At 39.0% G+C, this 22175-nt stretch overlaps 1 protein-coding gene across 1 annotated transcript in view; it reads right to left on the bottom strand.

Annotated features, from left to right (window-relative positions):
• The window catches only part of PPARGC1A (PPARG coactivator 1 alpha), a 114914-nt gene that overhangs the window by 3897 nt on the left and 88842 nt on the right, over positions 1-22175 (bottom strand). The window contains exons 8-12 of the mRNA XM_003411290.4: positions 17388-18303; positions 16744-16848; positions 16238-16358; positions 2743-2864; positions 2246-2397 (exon numbers count right to left, since the gene is read on the bottom strand). Of these exons, the coding sequence (XP_003411338.1) occupies positions 2246-2397; positions 2743-2864; positions 16238-16358; positions 16744-16848; positions 17388-18303 (1416 nt within the window). The remainder of the gene's footprint in view (positions 1-2245; positions 2398-2742; positions 2865-16237; positions 16359-16743; positions 16849-17387; positions 18304-22175) is intronic.

The following is a 22175-nucleotide window of genomic DNA, read 5'->3' as shown; positions in this document are numbered from 1 at the left end:
TATAATCATAGCTACCCTAATCTTAGCAATGACATTGTAAGGTATATTAAGATTATCCTCATTTTACAAATGAAGAACCAGAAGCAGGGTGGCGGGGGGCGGGTAGTGTGGATGAGTTGCTTGGTCAAGGTTAGAACCTAAGCATATTTCAAATCAGGGCTGCAGAATTCCAAAACTAGGACTGTTTTGACTACACCATGCCTATGTTCATAAAAAACTACTCCTCATGCAATTGCAAAGCTCGAGGGGATTGAAAAAACCCATGCTACTACACTGAGCATCAAACATACTTTTCAGAAAGTATCATGGCAGAGTTTCTATTGTTGCTGGCTAGGCAGGGAGGATAATGGGAGGGGAAGCATTCTTCTTAGAAATATTTCAGGGAGGCTCTAGTTCAATTTGGAAACACCATCCAATCCTCCCTCTACCAGTGATGAATCGTGATCTAAAGGCTACTCTAGGTAGCTTATTTTAAACTCTAGATGTTTTGAGAGACTAGAAACACCCTGGCCTTCATCACTGAAGAAAATAAGTCAAATCAACTCAAGACGTCAATCTGTCTTAGCTGTTTTTATCAGACAACATTTGAACAAATGACTTGCCGCCTTTTATATTTTCATCCCTAGGCCCCTATCTCTCTAACACTCAGCTGCCTCTCCCCTGCTTTACACTATCTATTTAGCTTGGGAAGTGAATTATAGCATATTCCCTCTGAAAAATGTATACCACCTATAGCAATTACTCTAGGAAGACATCAGTTCATTGGAAAGGAGACCAAAAAAAAAAAAAAAAAAACCCCATATTTGGTATTCATTCTTTTCCTTATACCAAGCCAAAGCTAGTGCAGATAGATTTCTAACAATGCTGAGAAATAGATTTATATATTACTCGTATGACGATTATAAAGTCATTTAAATAATTACATCATAGCCACAATACATTTGCCACCTTCCTGCCTTCCTGAAAGAATGTAAAGGCTTATAATATGCACACTAGACAAGGAATGATGTGCCAGAAGGATAAAATTAAATTTGAAAAGGAAATTAAAGATATTCCTTATAGCATTATTTATAATGTCCAAAAATTGAAAATAGAATAAATGCTCAGCTATAATGGAATGACTAAATATAATGGTATCGTTCACCCAACAGAACACTGTGCAACCATTAAAATATGTTGATGTATTAATTTGAATCCTGCAAATCATAGGAGGAAATGCATTTATATAATATTAAATGGGAAAAAAAGAAGAATTTAAAAATCACGTAGATAATATGACCTCAACTTTAAGACACTAGACATTGGGAGACAAAATACTGGAAGGCAAGTCATTCAGTGGGTAACAGTAGTTACTATCACTGAGTAATAATCCGATAGGAGATTTCACTTTTCTTCTCAACAAATTTTTGTATTTTCTGACGTTTACCTCTTGAGTCTGCACAACTTTGAAAACAGGAAAAAGGAAGACCTATGTAATCTTCAGTTTCTTTATCTGTAAAATGGTGATGGTAATAATAATATCCACCTCTTAGGATTGTTCTGGTAATTAAATGAGAAAAAAAAAAAAATGTTTGTAAATCTTCCAGCACTGTGCCCAGCATATGCAAGCTCAAAAACTGACAGGGCTTTTATTTTTGCCTTTTGTTTTCAAGTAAGAAAAAATAGTGTGATTTAGCCTATGAAGTGTTATTTTTTCCCTCTCAAAATGCAATGCATGGAAAACGAAATACTTCTAAGAGGTTGTAAAATAACAAGGGAATAAAGAGCAAGACTTTTGTATATTTTGTTCCATACAACAGTGACGCTGCTATGATGCTGACAAAAGGACTCAGGGTAGGCAGGGAACACGTAGGCAGATTACAAACACATACACTTACACACATGCACACATACCCCACACACGTGCACACACACAAATATGCACATACAATACCCCGCCCCCCACACATATGCATACATAAAACATAAGCATACCACACACCTCCACAAAAACGCAAACAAACAAAAACACACTGGAGAATTTCAGCACCTGGGCAGACAGCACAAAAAATTTACTTTAGTCCTTTGTTGCCAAAACCTAAGCTTCTCGCTTCTGAAACTGTCTCGCACATTAAAAATAAAATCTGTATTCAAAATTCCCTCTAGTAAAATGATGGTCCAACCTGAGGTGCCGACAGATTATATTTGTTCCCATTTTGAGCTCTACATTATGGATTCCTCATTCCACGTACAATAAAATCCATACCTAGGTCTGCATAGTTAGACTTGAAAAATTGCTTGCGTCCACAAAAGTACAGCTCGAAGTCAGTTTCATTCGACCTGCGCAAAGTGTATCCATTTTCAAGAGCAGCAAAAGCATCGCAGGTATAACGGTAGGTAATGAAACCATAGCTGTCTCTGCATTGGACAAAGGGGAAAAGTTCACAGCCCGTTAAGAAGTATTAGCATATATAACTGTAACCCTTTCTATTCTGGGAGACTTTGAGAGTACCAACGTCTGAACAACTGCCTCCATTTATCTGCGTGATTGTCCTGTCAAGCAGCTAAATACTTATTTCTGGGACAGGAAATCTCAACTAGAATGATTAATAAATAGGGATGAAAGAAAATAAATAAGGTTTTGAACTCAACATGTCATCTTTCAAAGCACTTACACTGGCAACTCCCATCCCAGTAATCTTATGGCCATCATTTTTTACATCCGTCAGCTTCTAAACAAGAAATAATCTTGAAGATTCTCACCCATCATCCCGCAGATTTACTGTGCACTCCTCAATTTCACCAAAAACTTCAAAACGGTCCCTCAGTTCTGTCCGTGTTGTGTCAGATCCGATTTTACCAACATATATCACACGGCGTTCTTCCTATGGGGAAAAGTAAGGAGAGACTTTTGCTAGTTCTGCAGATCGAAAAGAAGCTGAGTCTCTAGAAGCATTCAGGAAGACGCAATCATGCACAATATGGACTCACAGAGCATCCCAGTTTAGAGCAAAACATACACTAAAGTTGAGTGAAAGACTACACTTGAATCAAATTTTACTTTCAATTTCTCAATGTTGATCACTTTGCTCTCACACACACCCCACTGCACTTCTCTCTTTGACCTTTTCAGTCCATCTCTTGTTCTTCTCCACATGAACTTTTATGGATTAAAAAGAAATCTGTGCAATGATGATCTTTTTGATTGCTGAATAGGTAAACAGTAATTAATCTAACACTTGTAACTTGATGATTAGTCTTCAAAATAGCTAAGAAACAGACCTGGCTTATGCAGATGTTTAATTTCTCATTCACTCAAAACTCCAGTAATGAGATGTATATGTACATATTGACAACTCTTAAAACAGTGGTTCTTAAACTCTTTAAAAAAAAAAGTTTCCGTCAATTGAGTTCGACTCATAGCAACAGGATAGAGCTGCCCCACAGGGTTTCCAAGGAGCAGCTGGTGCATTCGAACTGCTGACCCTTTGGTTAGCTGCATAACACTTAATCACTACACCACCAGGGCTCCTCTTAAACTCTAGTATGAATAAAAATTATCTGAGGTGCCTCAGCAAATTATTGGGGCTTATCCCAGCTGTACCGAAAAATTACTTTGGAGTATGGGGTTCAATGATCTGCTTTTTTAACAAGCACATCCAGTGATTCCAATGATGCAGGCATTCTAAAGAAAATAAGTTGAGAAATACTGCCTTAAAATGTAAACCCTTTTAAGCCACGGGTCTCAGAAGAATAAGAGTAAATAAAAGGAGCTATACATCACATTTTGCCAATGAATCTAGTCTGATTTCAAGACCAGACTGGAAAGGCATGGCCTAATTTTCACGAAATGAGTCAATATGAACATAATCTAAAAGTCATCAGCAATTTATAACCTATAAAATATACGGAGAATATTTTATGGCCTGAGGATGAATTCCTTTTTTAAAAACACGAATGCATTCTTAGTGTAAGAAGCAATCCTGTATGTGTTGTTCAAAGCAGACGAGGCCAAAGGTAATGATAAACTCTCAAACCTTGAGAATTTGTTTTTAAAAGAATATAAAGAGCTCATATGAAGAATGAAGGATGAACAAAACTGAAATGAATTTAAGATTACAGAGATTTAAGTGAGATTGAAGCAAAGACTGAAAAACACAGGACTCAGGTACAGTTTTAGCAGGTCCAAAGGGAAAACACGCTCGGCTGCTAACTGAAAGACTGGAGTTTCAGATACACCTACAAGTGTTTCAGAAGAAGGGCCGGGGTATTCCTTTAGAAAAATCAGCCACTGAAAACCCTATGGTGTGGTTCTACTCTGACACACATGGATCACCATGAGTCAGAACTTACTCAGTGGCAACTGGTTAAGATACAGATTTAGCTTGTCTAGTAATTTTCTCTAGATGTAAAAAAGAGTCCTCTGGCTTGAATGCTGGAAAAAGTAAAGTCTTAAGGCAAAGAGAAGTCTACAGAATTTACTGAATGCCCTTCCTTTCCACATGTCTGGTATTTAGCAAAGCACCTGACCAAGAACGGGCACTCAGTGAAGGTTTGTACAATGCAACTGAACGATTCATCCACTCTGCAGTATTTTCCTAGGAGATCTGATCATCAGGGCTCATTTTCTTTTACCATATGCAGCACTCATATTTCTTTCTATTTTCCTCAGGGCACTTTCTCTGAGCTTCAGACTCAACCAATTATCTACCTGGCATCACAGCTTGGATGTCCCGTAGGCAAATCAAACTTGACAAACACAGCCCAAACCAAACTCTCCAGGTTCCCATTCTCCCCAGCTATTCTTTCTCCAGTGTTCTTAAAATCAGTGAAGTTAACATCCTCTCAACAGTTTTTCAGGACAGAAACCTGAGTGCAATCCTTGATTCTTCCCTCTCAGTTACCTCCATATATCTAATCATTCATTAAGTCCTGCTGGTTTTATCTCCTAAGTTTCTCTCTAGGCTGTCTCCTTTATTCCATCTCCTCTAAACCAAGCTGCCGGCATCACTTTCTGGACTGGTATAACAGTCTCTTGACTTGGGTCCCTGAGTCCATGTTTACTCTCCTCCAATCCATTCTTTCACTGCAGTCAGAGCAGTTTTTGCTAAGAGTACAAGAATCTGATCACGTCACTTCTAAAACATTCTAATGGCTTCCCATTGCTTTAAGTAAAGATCTAAATCATTAAAAGGTCCTAAAGGCCCTATTCTGTCTGGCTCTGTCTTCATTACTGGCTTAATCTCCTACAACCTTTCTTTTACTCTATTTTCTAAACACTTCTAACAGTCCCCAGGATATGCTATGCTCCTTCTTTCCCCAAGTCCTTTGTACAGCTGTTGCTTGCTATCTGGGACATTCTTCCCCCACTGCCCCCCAACTTCTTGCACAAACCTGCTAAAAAAAACCTGTTGCTCTCGAGTTGATTCCAACTCCATGGTCACCCTACTGGACAGAGTAGAACTGTCCCATAGGGCTTCCAAGGTTGTAATCTTTCTGGAAGCAGACTGCCACATCTTTCTCCCATGGAGTGGCTGGTGGGTTCGAACTGCCAACCTTTTGGATACCAGCGTGCTCTTAACCACCATACCGCCAGGGATCCTTCTGCCACAAACACCAATCTTAAATGAAGCTTAACAATCATTTCATTCCCAAGACTTAAGATGAGGCCAGGCTTCCAATTAGCTGCTTTTATAGAACATTCTATTTCTCCTTTATTGTTCTGTGCCCAATTATAATTAAACAATTGATAAGCTTATTCATTGTTTCATGGCTACTGCAATGAAAGCTTCATGAAAGCAGAGACCGTATCTGTCCAATTCGCTACTCTTTTCTGAGAGTTTTGCTCGGTTTCTGAAACAAGGAGTCTCAATAAGTACTGGTTCAAAAATCAATCAATCATCAATCAATCAATGAATCATTTTAACATTTACCCTGAACCTATATTTCCATCAAAGATGCCTAAGTGTGGTCCTTACTCTCTGAGACTCTCCAAGACAATGGAGAATGAAAAGCAGGTTTGAATGCTTTATCATAGGACCTCACCCAGGTAGCTCTGCTGAGTAAATTGACAAGAGTTTCTATGATTCGTGTTTACAGGTTGAAGTGTAAGAAATGTGGAGTAGCGACATGTTGGCAGAGCTCTCGCTTCTAAAAATCAACTCTGGAAATCAGAGGTGGACTCCGCTGAAACAGTTTGGTAAAACACAATTCTTCTGACAACAGTTATTGAGCCCAAGTAACTGACCAGATGAAGTAGAGCCAACAGAGCGGGCTGCATGATTCGCATCCATGTAGATTGTATGTCTCAATTGAAGGCTGTAATTGGGTTGCTCCAGAGCACCCAGCACATCGTGGAGGTTAATAAATATAAATGGGTGGTAAGGCTCACTCTGAAGTAGCATTGCACACTTCAGCAGGGGAATCATAACAGTGCATTCCATTCTATTTACACGGCCAGCTCTAGCCAAACAGCCAAATATGATGGGACTGTTATCTAAACTTCCTGGCGCCTGCTTGCACGGGTGTTATGGATTTTTTTAAATGATCGTTTTAGGAAGTTTACCACTGTACAGAGCAAAAGGATGGAGAAATGTAGAAGAGAGGGAAAGAAATGGAACCATCACAAAGAAATTGCTCAACTACCATTATGGGAATACACACAGCTTATCTATTCAAGGAAATTTGAAGTTAAAGCTAACATCGACCATATGTACGCCCATATGCAGACACACTGGGACAATCTCTGAATTGCTGCTTTATAGAAAGTTGCAAGCAACAATGATACCACAAAGAAGTTAAACCAAAGGATCTTTTATGATGGAAACTGATCCATCCCGCAGTAAAAAGAAAACACAATCTAGAGGGGAGAAACAGCAATCCAAAGGGCTGGTCTACAATCACTTATATTACCTATCTGCCTATCTTTTATGAAACACAGGAATGGGGCCACGCCTGTGCTACCTTACAAAGATCAGAGCTTGAATATGTATTGAAATCCTCATTTGGGCAAATTATTAACGTACTCAGTTTTCCTGGTGCTGTAGTGAAAACACAAAGCATCCGAAGGTCTAAAAAGCAAAGACCAAACTCTTTCCAAGACTGGCCAAAATGTCTAGCAGAGAACTGATTATTTTTTTTACCATGTTGCAGTTTTATTAGACAGATGAACAGATTTCATATCTTTAAAAAACCTTAACATTTGCAGCCAATTTTTCAAGACATTAATTTCTAAACAGGACATGAAAGGAACAGAAATCAAAATGCTTAATAACATTTGAAACTTCTTAAAGGCTTGGAGGAACTCTAAACCTTTGGAAAAAGCTCCTTGAAAAATGATTTTCAGACCAGTTTTCAGTATTGAGGAGGAAGCAATATTTATCAAATATCTTTTAGCTTCAATTTTCACAAAAGCTAGTGTGCTGATAGGACGGATAATAAAATTGAGGATTTATGTTGCATTAACAGGTATAGTAAAACCTCATTATATCAAAATACGGAGGATAAAAAAAGAAAAAATAAAAACTGACTGAATTAACTGACTTTGCATTATCAAACTCTTTATATCAAAAAGACGATAGGGCCTCCCAGTTACCTGGAGAAAACATACAACAGTTGATTCTCACCAAATAATAAGCTACTCTTGACAAAAGCTACTCCTGATAAAAGAGGTTTGGCTAAGAAAAGAAGAAAAGTAGTAAGAAAACTAAGGTTTATTAAACTCTAATGGGTCCAAACCACTGGAGGAAAATGTGGCATTCTGCTTCTGTAAAGATTTATAGCCTTGGAAATCCCACGGGGCAGTTTTCCTCTGTCCTATAGGGTCACCATGAGTCGGAATTGACTTGATGGTGGTGTTTGGTTTGGAATATGTCCAAAAAATCAGCCATCCTAAACTTTGTGGAGTATGCTTCTATTCTGACACACACATGGGGTCGCCACGAGTTAGAGTCAACTCAACGACAACTGATTTTTGGTGATGTAATATGTGTCAAGAACTGTGCTTGATTTTTTTTTTTTTTTTAATAGGTTGTCTCACTAATATGTACTGTAATACTAAGGAACAAAAGGAAAAGAGAAAAAAACTAATTTAATTTAGATTTTGGCTCTCAGAACTTTTTTTTTCTAAATTTCCATTTCAAAATAATGTTAACACTCTTCCTCCCATGCCAAGAAAATGGCATATTAACTTCAGCAACAAGAGATTTCTGTCCAATTGCAGATTAGCTGCAACCTGACTTCCTCAAAAATCCCAAGGAAATTACAACGCCCAAAGATGAGACAAATGATTAATCCCACGACCCTTCTAGAGTAATGGTGTAGCTAGATGCTCTCATTAAAAGAAACAAGCGAGAAGAATGGATGGCCATGGAAAAACATGGATGGACACAAACGCCAAAACTCTGACAAAATGCTAAAAAATAGTTTTGTTTTCTTGCTCTTAATATTGATTGCACTTATTTAATTCAGTACCAGCTACTCTCAGGAAAGAAAACCATACCATTCAGTTTTCCAAAGTTACCCCTTTCCAAGTACCACTAAGGAATATTCCTGCTTAGAGTCTAAGGCTGCATAAATGTAAGCAAATCCATGTTAGGTGTTTAAGAACCAAGATGCAAATAAACACACTGATCAGTCAGAAAACATGAAAATTATAGATTGAGAGTATGCCTAGCTACTTTTGATAAAACTGAGAATTTTCTAAATGATGTGCTTTGATTCATAATAGAGCACATATTCACCCACATGAAATTTCTCTGGAAAAAAAAGACTTGAATATAAACTTATTTTATTTTCTCCAAAAAGGTATCTCTGAGAAATGAAGGAGCTTTCTCGTTTGTTTGTTTGTTTTCCATTTGGAAGAAGCTTATAATTATCAATGACAATGCATTATTTCTGGCTCTGAGCTGCATAATGACCAGGAGACAAGAGAAATGAAATGGCACAGTCATTGCCCAGCTCTCTGGCTTGGGTTTGAAGCGCTAAACCACATCATCATATCTAGATTTGCCCTTTGAATTAACATTCGATTATCACGTTTTCTGGCAGAAAACTGTGCAGATAGCAAATAGAGTTGGACTTAGAACGCCACAAGAAATTAGAGCAGTGACAGCTCAGTCATTAAATACTAAATTCTGGCTTGCAGAATTCCAGTGCGACCTGAATTATTTCAAGCTTATGAGACTGCGAAAAGCAGAAAGTGAATTGGTTTTTGAGAATGAGTTCAGATGGGAATTGGAGCCAACTGGTAACGGAAACGATGGCAATAGTCAACCACAATATATAGTAATAACTAATTATCTTATTATCTGGACTCAAGGTGGACAGGATTAAGTTGGTACACTCAAGTTGAGCAGTACTCAAATTGGGCAGGATTAAGAGTTTTAGAGCTGAAAAAACTGAAAAGTTTACAGACTCCTCCAGACCCACCTCCTTCTTATGGAACAAATAAAAGCAATACAAACCATAAAACAAGAGAGGCAAAGACTATCAGTCATTAAATAATTTTAAGACTTTTTTTTTACTTATTATTTGTATTTATTTATTTATTTAGAAGCCTCCCATTTGTACAGAGCCCTGGTAGGACAGCTCAGTGGTTAAGAGCTACGACTGCTAACTAAAAGGGCAGCAGTTCAAATCCACCAGCCACTCCTTGGAAACCCTGTGGGGCAGTCCTACTCTGTCCTATAGGGTCATTATGAACTGAAATTAACTCGACAGCAACAGGCTTAGTGTTCTTCTTTTTTTGTTTGTTTGTTTTGTTTTGTTTTGGTCTCCTTTGTACTGCTTTGCTGATACTGAAGTATGTGATCGATTTGACTAATGGATGATCCAGCACTGCACCCAAGAAATTCCAAATGTAACGTGTTACTCATTCATTATTTTATGGGTGTCTCAAAAATCTGAATGGCAATCACCTACCTGCCAATCTTAGGCGGACTATCCTAGCTTCCAAGGCTGTTTCATGAATGGCTTTTCAAGCTACTTTAGTCAAATGAGTCTGAAATCATTGCAAGTACCCCAGCGCCCAAGTCCATACAGTTTGCCAATGCATTATGGTATGAGAAAGCAGACTATTTCGAGAAATGAAATGAATTAGGCTCTCTTCCAGTGGGAAAAATCACTGAATAGTTTCACTATGTCTTCAAGGTAGATTTCAAAACCCTTCAGGATCTGGTGTCTACCAAGTTCTCCAGAATTGCTTAATTCTTTTCCTGACACTTGGTATGAGCTACGGGCTCTGTCTAGAACAGCAATGTCCAATAAAAATGTAATGCAGTTTATGTAATTTTAAATATTCTAATAGCCGCATTAAGAAAAGTAAAAAGAAAACAGATAAAATCAATTTTAATAATATATTTATGTAACTCAATGTATCCAATATATTGTCATTTCAACTTGGAATAGATATACAAAATATTAATGATATATTAACACTCTTTTTTTGTAGTAAGTCTTTGAAATTCAATGTGTATTTCACACTTATAGTGCATCTTAATTAAGACTAGCTGAATTAGCCATGTGGTTAACGGCTACTATATTGGACAACACAAATTTATAAAACCATTTTCCTCCCTCCTTTTAAGATTCAGACTAATCTTACCCTCCCCTGGGAGGCCTTCCATCATTCCTGGCCTGGGTGCCCACCATACACCACCACCACAGTACCTTACACATACTCTCTAGTATAGCACCCATCACACCATATTGCCCATTTGTGCTTCTTTATCTGTTAGTAGGCTTGAAACTGTCTATATGCTAGGGCTTTGCTTTACCTAATTTTATACCTCAAGCACCTAGCACAAAGTTCCTCAAATAAACAGTCATGAGTTTTCACTTATGTTAACCAGAAAAAGCATATTAATTGCCTAAGTGGGAATTGGTTCAACAGTAATCCAAAATCTCTATTAAACACTTGCTACCTGTAGGTCACTGTATTCGTAAGACCCATTGATATCAAATCAATTCCAACTCATGGCGAAACTATAGGAAAGAGTAGAGCTTCCTCATAGGGTTTCCAAGGAGCACCTGGTGGATTCAAACTGCTGACCTTTTGGTTAGCAGCCGTAGCTTGTAAGCACTGCACCACCAGGGCTCCCCCTATTAGTAAAGTAGAAAACAATCTCTATATTCTAGTTTTATAAATCTGCTCTCCAAAAACAAAATTAAAAAAAAAAAAAAATCTTGCTCTATTTGCAGATGACATGATCTTATACACAGAAAACCCTAAGGAATCCTCCAGAAAACTACTGAAACTAATAGAAGAGTTCAGCAGAGTATCAGAATACAAGATAAACATACAAAAATCAGATGGATTCCACTACACCAACAAAAAGAACATTGAAGAGGAAATCACCAAATCAATACCATTTACAGTAGCCCCCAAGAAGATAAAATACTTAGGAATAATTCTTACCAGAGATGTAAAAGACTTATACAAAGAAAACTAGAGTACACTTCTGCAAGAAACCAAAAGAGACTTACATAAGTGGAAAAACATACCGTGCTCATGGATAGGAAGACTTAACATTATAAAAATGTCTATTCTACCAAAAACGATCTATACATTTAATGCAATTCCTATCCAAATCCCAACGACATTCTTTAACGAGATGGAGAAACAAATCACCAACTTCATGTGGAAGGGAAAGAGGCCCCGGGTAAAGAAGGCATTACTGAAAAAGAAGAACAAAGTGGGAGGCCTTACTTTACCTGATTTTAGAACCTATTATACTGCCACAGTAGTCAAAACAGCCTGGTGCTGGTACAACAACAGATACATGGACCAATGGAACAGAATTGAGAAGCCAGACATAAATCCATCCACACATGAGCAGTTGCTATTTGACAAAGGCCCCAAAACAGTTAAATGGGGGAAAAAGACAGTCTTTTTAACAAATGGTGCTGGCATAACTGGATATCCACCTGCAAAAAAATGAAACAAGACCCATACCTCACTCCATGCACAAAAACGAGCTCAAAATGGATCAAAGACCTAAATATAAAATCTAAAATGATAAAGATCATGGAAGAAAAAATAGGGACAAAGTTAGGAGTCCTAATACATGGCATAAACAGTATACAAAATATTATAAAGAATATAGGAGAAAAACTAGATAACTGGGAGCTCTTAAAAATCAAACACCTATGCTCATCCAAAGACTCCACCAAGGGAGTAAAAAGACTACCTACAGACTGGGAAAAAGTGTTTAGCTATGACATTTCCGATCAGCGCCTGATCTCTAAAATCTACATGATACTGCAAAAACTCAACTGCAAAAAGACAAATAACCCAATTAAAAAATGGGCAAATGATATGAATAGACACTTCACTAAAGAAGACATTCAGGTAGCTAACAGATACATGAGGAAATGTTCACGATCATTAGCCATTAATGCAGATCAAAACTACAATGAAATTTCATTTCACTCCCATAAAAAAAAAGTTTTTTTTTTTTTTTTTTATAAGGCTGGCATTAATCCAAAAAACAAAAATAAGAAATGTTGGCGAGGCTGTGGAGAGATTGGAACTGGTGGGAATGTCAAATGGTACAACCACTTTGGAAATCGATTTGGCAGTTCCTTAAAAAGCTGGAAATAAAACTACCATACTATCCAGCAATCCCACTCCTTGGAATATATCCTAGAGAAATAAGAGCTTTTACACGAACAGATATATGCACACCCATGTTTATTGCAGCACTGTTTACAATAGCAAAAAGATGGAAGCAACCAAGGTGCCCATCGACGGATGAATGGATAAATAAATTATGGTATATTCACACAAGGGAATACTACGCACTGATAAAGAACAGTGAGGAATCTGTGAAACATTTCATAACATGGAGGAACGTGGAAGGCAGTATGCTGAGTGAAATTAGTCAGCTGCAAAAGGACAAATATTGTATAAGACCACTGTTATAAGAATTTGAGAAACAGTTTAAACCGAGAAGAAAACATTCTTTTGCGGTTACAAGATGGGGGAGGGAGGGAGGGTGAGAGAGGGGTATTCACTAATTAGATAGTAGATAAGAACTATTTTAGGTGAAGGGAAAGAGCACACAATACAGGGGAGGTCAGCACAACTGGACTAAACCAAAAGCAAAGAAGTTTCCTGAATAAACTGAATGCTTAGAAGGCCAGTGTAGCAGGGGCAGGGGTTTGGGGACCATGGTTTCAGGGGACATCTAAGTCAACTGGCATAATAAAATCTATTAAGAAAACATTCTGCATCCCACTTTGTAGAGTGGCATCTGGGGTCTTAAATGCTAGCAAGCGGCCATCTAAGATGCATCAATTGGTCTCAACCCACCTGGAGCAAAGAAGAATGAAGAACACCAAAGACACAAGGTAATTATGAACCCAAGAGACAGCAAGGACCACAGGAACCAGACGCTATATCAGCCTGAGACCAGAAGAACTAGATGGTGCCCGGCTACAACCAATGACTGCCCTGACAGGGAACACAACAGAGAACCTCTGAGGGAGCAGGAGAGCAGTGGGATGCAGACCCCAAATTCTCATAAAAAGACCAGTCTTAATGGTCTGACTGAGACGGGAATGACCCCAGTGGTCATGGTCCCCAGACCTTCTGTTGGCCCAGGACAGGAACCATTCCAGAAGCCAACTCTTCAGACACGGATTGGATTAGACAATGGGTTGGAGAGGGATGCTGGTAAGGAGTGAGGTTCTTGGATCAGGTGGACACTTGAGACTATGTTGGCATCTCCTGCCTGGAGGGGAGATGAGAGGGTACAGGGGGTTAGAAGCTGGCGTAATGGACACAAAGGGAGTGTAGGGAGAGAGTGGGCTGTCTCATTAGGGGGAGAGCAATTAGGAGTATATAGCAAGGTATATATAAGTTTTTGTGTGAGAGGCTGACTTAATTTGTAAACTTCACTTAAAGCACAATTATTAAAAAAAAAATCTTGAAGCCAAAATTCTCACGAGTGTCTGATTAATGTATAAAAATTATATATAAGCCAAGAATACATGCACTACTATAAGCCCTCTTTCAAAGGGAATTGATAAAGATTGTCTTTGTCATAGAATTAATTAAGGAATGAGTCAACATCGGTCAGGCCTAGGGAAGACAGGGTGGTATCTGCTTCCAAGCTACGGCTAGTGAACTCAAGAGTGCTTTGGCTCAGGCATAGACTATGGAATATAGGCCAATCACACTATTCAAGCTACTTGACAAGAGTCAAATTAGTGAAAAGACACTTGCCTGCTTTTCTTCATCCTAGTTAAGTGCCTGGCACCATATTAACTTTGGTGTATATAAAATAAATAGATGTCATTTATCTACACATTTTTTGAATAAAATCATAATCTGACTTTCATCATAGCTGCATTGCATTTTGCTCCAGTGAGCAAATGCATGATGAAACTATTAATCTCTTTCTTTAATATCATATTGTTGGGGAAAATCATAAGGTATTGTATAAAAATATAAACTTTCCAACACCGAAATTACTGTTTCCCGACATGCTTGCTCAACATGATTCTCTTCTGTAAAGATTAACTGAAATGTGCCATATTAAAAGACTTTGTAAACGGTATGGCACTATATCAATGTGAGTTATTATAATTATTGAATAGGCTATTAATTAAATATAGCAATAGTAGAAAAATTGAATTATTAATTTTCATTAGTCTTCTTAAGTGTTAAGTAATGATACCCCAGCAGATCTTAATATCACAGCTCATTTGAAAGTTGAGAAAAATGAGGAAAAGTGTTGCAATTTGCACAAGGTTTCTGATTCAGTTGTGGGCAGATTCCAAGTTAAATGGCAGCAACCACCCTTGACCTTTAGCCTAAGCATTCCATTACTGCTGGCTTCTTTCTCCTTAAGTGCCTGTGATTAACAAATCTCTCATTTAATCTTTTTCGTCCAGCTGCTAACTATTGGCCAATGCTTGATTTTGACTCCATTAGTCAGCTCTTTTATATAACTGTTTCAAGAATGTGTTGATGTGAGTTTTCTTAAAGGTTCCATATAAATCTAACCTTTATGAGTAAATATAATTTTTCTAAACCTTGGTTCACTTACAGGCAAGATATATCCAAAGCTGATCTTCACTGAACTAGTCTTAGCAGCTAGCACAGCAGGGCCACAGCTGTAGTGAACAAAAGCAGTGCCATTTCTGATTGATTAACCATGGCCCCCTGGAACAACATGTTGGGAAAGACCCTAAGGCACCATGAGGGCTCAGTGGGAAAGAGTTCCATGATCGATTACAAATGTCTGTCATGGGCATGTACTGGAGGCTGACAATGGGAGTGCCTCATATTTGCCACTCAGGGTCTAGGTTTATGAGCAGTAGTAGGGAACTGGAAGGTGCACGTGGTTAATGCTTTCAGCTGCTAACCAAAAGATTGGAAGTTCAAGTCCACCCAGAGGAGCTTTGGAAGAAAGTCTGTCAATACACTTCTGAATTTTGGACATTGAAAACTCCATGGAGCAGAGTTCTACTCAAACACATATGGGGTGGCCATGAGTCAGAATCAACTCAAGGGCAACTGGTTACTGGTTAGGTTGCTGGGGTGAAGTCTACCCATTAGTAAGCAGCTGTTATAGAGCACAAACCAGAGTGATGTAAGCTGGGTCTTTATATAGAAGGAATTAGTACTGTCTTTTTTTTTGTATGTCAAGAGAACATAACACCCTGCATCAAGTACTGCTGAAATACATAATGAGTTCTTGAAAAGTAGCTCTTAAGAAATAGAGACATGTCAACAGTCCGTTTAGGTGTTGACTCAGCACAAGTAAGAAAAAAAAGACTTTCAGAGCAAGCCTTTCTCTATTGCATCCCTTAAATCTAATTTGAACCCTGTCTCTTAATGGGCGATTCAATCCTCCTGTTTGCCAAAAGGGTGCAAACTGAGACCAAACAACAACACCTCCTCATCTTTCACTCTAAGGAAGAAGCAAAAGGGAACAGAAAGGAAAACCCATCACCTGCGCAGATGAAACCAGTATCTGACTAAAGAAATCTCTTCTCCCTCTACTTTTGAAAACAGTAGTGAACTTCGAAATGAAAACATGAATGAGAAATATACTGGCTTCTCATTTTGTTTTCCAATAAGCTGTATAAAGAGGTATTAAGGACACACTGATATTTTAAAGGCAAAAAACCCTGAATACAGCCTCTTCTAATAAAGTCTTTGTTTTAGTTTTATTTTCTAATCTACAAAAGGAAAAAAGAAGATAAAGAAACCCTCCATTAAAATGAAAGTTAGCTCCAGGCTGCTTACAATTGCCTTCTGCCTCTGTCTCTCCCTTTGTTTGGCCCTTTCAGACTCCCGCTTCTCATACTCTTTGCGGTATTCTTCCCTCTTCAGCCTTTCGTGCTGATACTCCTCGTAGCTGTCATACCTGGGAAACATAACTTCATTATTAAGTCAACCACCTCAACTTGCAGGAGCAAAATGAATAATAATAGATGGGGCAGGGTTTTAGACAGGGCTTTGAACCGGTTCATTCTGGTTCAAACCCCTGCTGAGAATTTGCCTTTCTAACAGGTTCCCTGCTGAAAATTTGCATTGCCACCCCCAGCTATACTGAATCAGAATCTATGTGTTAACAAAATCCCCAGGTGATTCTTATGTATACCTTCCTGGCAACTTGTCAGAAATGCAAATTCTCAGCAGGGGTTTGAATCAGCATGAGCCAGTTCAAAGACCTGGTTTTAGATAACAACTGGCTATTTTAGGAAAAAAGGGGATAAAAGGAGCCAAAGGAGACTAAGGTGCTTCCTTACCTGGGCCTACGGCTGCAGGGTGATCTGGAGCGTGATCTCCCGCACAAGGGAGGATTTCGGTGCGTGCGGTGTCTGCAGTGGCTTGACTCACAGTAGTGGCAAGATCTGGGACAAAGGAGAAAAACAAAAAGGCATTTGCAACTGCCACTTAACCCAAGTTATCGGCAATCCTGAGCATCCTCTAGCGTGCTGTGTTATAAAAACCGGCTTTTTCTTCTTAGCGACCAGTGAGATTTCCCAGTGACAGTTTGTGATCATCTAGTCAGCTTAGAGGTCTGGGAATGATGTGTTCTCTCTCAGCGACTCTTATTGATGTTAACACTGAGCACCAGGTCTGGTACACTGTCAGCTTTATCTTGCATGGATCTCAACTATCCTGGCACGGGGCAGCTCTCCAGGTAATGGAAAAAGTTAGATGAGCAAGTTTCTTACAAATTGCTCTCTCTGATCTGACTGGCTCAAGGCACCAAGCTCAGGGCTGACAGATTTAAGAGAAAGTGGGAAGGAATGTGTGTGTAACAACAATCTCGTTAGTTCCAGCAGTACTTGGAATACTGGGCTGGCTGTGGGGTTTGAATGCTTTTTTTTTTTTTTTAACTTCCTGGGAAAGCCTTGTGTGTTAGGTGGGTTTTGACAAGGTTTACCTTGAAGAAGATCTACTGCCTGGGGACCTAGATCTTGACCTGGAATACGGTGACCGGGAACAGGACCTGTGTCGAGAAAAGGACCTTGAACGAGAGCACATCCTTTGGGGTCTTTGAGAAAATAAGGATTTGGGTGGCGACACGGAATCTCTACACGGAGAGTTAAATGAAGAGCAAGAAGGCGACACATCGAACAATGAATAGGATTGCGTGCCATCCCAAGGGTAGCTCAGTTTATCACTTTCATCTTCGCTGTCCTCAAACATGCCATCCATGGCTAGTCCTGAATTTATAAACATAGGTAGTTTGGAGAATTGTTCATTACTAAAATCACTGTCCCTCAGTTCACTGGTCTTGTTTGCTTCGTCGTCAAAAACAGCTTGACTGGGATGACCAAAGTGCTTGTTCAGCTCGGCTCGGATTTCCTGGTCTTGGAGCTGTTTTCTGGTGCTGCCAGGAGAGACTTGCTTGCTGGCCTCCAAAGTCTCTCTCAGGTAGCACTGGTCTGAGTCTGTGGAAGAACAAATCTGCCCCTGCCAATCACTGGAGGCATCTTTATATTCTAGTTTTCTAGAGTCTTGGAGCTCCTGTGATATATTAATGAGTATTTCCGATTTGGAATTAATTGACTGACAATAGTCATGGTCACCAAACAACCGCAGACTGGGCCGCTTGGTCTTCCTTTCCTCGTGTCCACTGGTGAGTACCGAGGTCTTGCTGAGTTGTGCGTACAACTCAGATTGCTTGGGACCTTTCTTGGTGGAGTTGTTTCCTTGGGTACCAGAAGACTCGCTATGCCGGGGCTTCTTTGATGGTAGTGGTACCACAGTCTTGCAAGAGGACTTCAATTTTGGAGAAGTCCTAAAAGGGTTATCTTGGTTGGCTTTATGAGGAGGAGTTGTGGGTGGAGTTAGGCCTAAGGCAGAGAAAGAAAACAAACAAAGAGGGAGAGTGAGCAGGTTCCAGAAAAGAAATTCAGATATAAACACCAGGATATGTTTCCTAACTTATCCATGATTTCAGACAAGGGTTAAAACTGAGTAAAGAAGAAGAAACTAAATTCATGACAAGACCTACAAAAGTGATTCTGTTCCTCTAAGCCTCTGTCACCAAGAAAAGATGGATCTAGAAAGCCAGGCTGCAGTGAGAGCCGTGATAGTTCGTATTTCAAACAACAATGCTAGCAGAGCCTGCTTCCCAGAAAACACGGACGCATCACCACTGGCCTCCATGGCATCAGGCATTACCAAGCTCACGTTTTCAAGGACATCGCATAGGCTACTTTGTGGAAAATTAATATGGCTGGACTCAAGGGAATCACAGAAGAGCCTCGGTAGCATTTGTCTGAAAAGAATGTTGTGGAGGATGCAAGTGGCTCAGGGTCCATTGAACCATCAAGAAGATATATCCTTGGAGCCAAATAATTAGGTGCTTAAAAAAAAAAAAGGTGGGATGACAGCAAATGGGGAGCATGGTGGGAATGAAATATGTAACGTCAAAGCAAGTTCAGTAAAATACAATGGGCTAATACAGGGAACTAGAGCAACCATCCAACTTGATGGCAATGATTCTTTGTCTCCACAGTTCATTAACTTGGTAAACCATGGCTAATGTAGGTATAATACATTCTTGTAAGCATAACTAATACATTCTGTCTAAAATATGGTTCTGCAACAGAAACCTAAGTGAACAGTAACACTAAATATTGCAGTCCCAGCAGACCATTTTATTCAGAACACAACATCAGTGCAAGTTATGAGGCTGAGGGTTTGAAACAAATCCAAGCTTCAGCATCTGACTAATTAAATAAATAAACAAAGGAAGAAGGGAGAAAACCCATCAGTCTGTTGCCTTTCTGGCTTTTTTACACAAGGGTAGAAAATTCCATCAGAAGCTGCTTTGGAAAAGTCTTCGAAGCACAGTTGCCTTCCCGTTAACGTCTCACTCCTGGGTAAGTCCTGCCTGTCTCATTATGTCGGGGAAGAATAATTGTGAGATGGCTCCAGAGTCCAAGAAACTTTGAAGAAGGGCAGGCTGGAGTTCAAATGACTTCATGCTTACAAGGGAACATTTTCGTTTACAATACGCTTTCTATTTAGGAGAATAGGTGAATGCTAGTCAGCAAAAAAAAAACTTCAAGTTTGCTAACAAGCCTGGGGTTAGACTCAAGGCAACTATATGTTTCAAGGGAAGGTAGAAAAATCCTACCTTGCTGGAAAAAAAGAATATATATATAAAGAACCAAGTAGGTCAGAGGAAACATGAAATTTTGATATGAACAGAAAGATAGGGTCTCTCTCCTACTTTACAACAAAGAGAGGGAAGAAATTAACTTTGTCCTTGATACATGGTATACCAGCATTTGGCAATTTTTACTATTCATAGCTAATTCTCTCCAATGGAAGGAAGAAAGGGCGCTTTGGAGTTCCAACCGAGACAAGTTCAGAAAGACAGGGAGGGAGATACAGGCACAAAGAGTAAGGGTCGTTGCTCTCTCTCTCCAAGCCACACCTGAAGTTTCCACAGATTCTCCTGTTATTAGCAGCTACTGTCCTTCGCCTACCTTGTTCTTTACCTGTCGATACGACTTCTACGGGGAGGTAACTTATACTACTGAATGAAACGCCTGTGCCACCGAAGCATACTATCCTTTTGTTCCCTCTTCATGGATGAATATGTTTTTTTAATCAATCTAAGAAATTTCATTAAGGTCTGTATTTTCTCCTTTGTACTTATTTCCTTTACCTTTTGCACTTTCCCATTAGCCGTGCTGATCTCTATCACATATTACTTCAAGTATCATTATAAGAAATGTAAAGACACTGACTCCTGGCAAGGAAATGGCTAGTCTTCAAATATTTCTCATGGAAGGCTAAGATGCTTAAAGCAACAATGGTGCTAATCGTTCTTTGCTCATTAAATATCAGTCCAAAAAAAAAAAAAAAAAAAAACCCCAGCACATGCCATCAAGTCCATTCTGACTCATATAGGACGGATTAGGACAGCCACATAGGGTTTCCAAGGAAGGCTCAGTAGATTCAAACTGCAGACCTTTTGGTTAGCAGACACAGTTCTTAACAACTTTGTCACTAGGGTTTCCAAATATCAGTCAAATATGCTAAATGACATAACCCTTGAATTGGGGAAAATGACATTTAACATCCCAAAATTCAGCCTCATGAATCTTTTCACAATCATCCCAGTTTAGGGTAATTTTTTTTTTTTTTTTTTTAATAATTTCCTATCAGGATCACTCACTTGATACCAGGTATCACTATATAGTCTTATCTCTTTTTGAATGTTAATTATAATTTGTCTCTCTAAATAGATTACAAATTCTCAGTGGGATGTCCCTTAGGTGTATTTGTTGGAAATTTTTTTTTTTTAAGTATATTTGTTTTCTAGATCCTCCTGTAGTAGTGGGTCCCACATTTCAGTGGCCCAAAAATCACTTGGGAAACTGCTTAAACATTTTTAACGGGATGGTTCACAGACCACATGTGGAGACCATTGCCCTATGGTGTCTGCGTGGTATGGGGCCTTGCACTCAGGTATACGTATTTTGACTGACATCCTACATCTATAAAAAGAAAGCTTAAACTTCAGAAACACCGAATTAGGCCACTATTAAAAAGAGACTAGTTCTAAAAATAGCTCTGCCATCTAGGGATTTTAAATATAGAAATTCTTTTTAGTCTTGAAAATTTGAAACTCTTGTCCTAGTACCTAAGCTCATTATTGCTTAAATAACTGATTCTCAAGTTGCTCTTGGGATTGGCGACACTCTGATTGTAGTTTCTGTGAGTTAGAAACAAAGCTTTTTACCTTCTTCACGTATGAGACAGCTTATAGTAATTGAGGAAACCATGGTGGCATAGTGGCTAAGAGCTATGGCTGCTAACCAAAAGGTCAGCAGTTTGAATCACCATGCACTCCTTGGAAACCTTATGGGGCAGTTCTACTCCTTCCTGTAGGGTCGATATGAGTCAAAATCGACTCGATGGCAATGGGTTTAGAGTAATTGAACAGACATTTATTGAACACCTACTATATGCTAGATGCTATGACAGATGCTGGCATTTTAGGGACCCAGCTCCCAGGGACTTCACGGTCCTTTTTTTGAATAAAGAGACAATTCTTTAAAACTTGAAGTATGTTTTCTTGCATATGCATTTAAAATTGACCAAAACGCGCTGAGATGACCAACTCTGTCCTATGTGTGAAAAACAGCAGGGCTGAGATTTCTGCTACTACAACTTGTTGAAACAAATAATATTTGCTTAGTGGATGGGGAGATACTTTAGAATTGATGAGTAGGTGAATAGGGGAAAGGTTTACATTAAGAAATTCCCAAAACTTTTCAGTGCTTATTAAAATCTCGTTAATCAGAGAATATCTCAGAGCAAGACTGAAAAATCTCAAGGATTACAAGCCTTTGTGTTACCAAGTATCTAACTGAAATTCTATCTTCAGATATGATTGAGACTGAAAGCAAAACAAAAAAAAGTATAGCATGCCTTTTTTTTTAACCCAGTGTCAAAGTTTTAAGAGCTGCTGATGGGAAAGGAAACTCCTTGCTGCACCTGAGCTAACTGGGTTTCTCTAACCTCACCTCCTCTGCCCAGAATGTTCTCCCCTGAGGTAGGATAGAGGTCAATACTCAATTCCTTAATGCCACTACCTTTGCTCGTCTTCCTACTAATCGCCGGACTCTCAATTTCATGCCACAAGCCTAAATCAACAGCGCTAATGCCTCCCATAACTTCCGGATTATTTCCTGCGTGTTGA

Source organism: Loxodonta africana, chromosome 5 (genome assembly GCF_030014295.1).
Source record: "Loxodonta africana isolate mLoxAfr1 chromosome 5, mLoxAfr1.hap2, whole genome shotgun sequence".
Lineage (NCBI taxonomy): Eukaryota > Metazoa > Chordata > Mammalia > Proboscidea > Elephantidae > Loxodonta > Loxodonta africana.
Note: the sequence above shows the minus strand (reverse complement) of the source record. Positions and strands in the feature narration are given on the sequence as shown.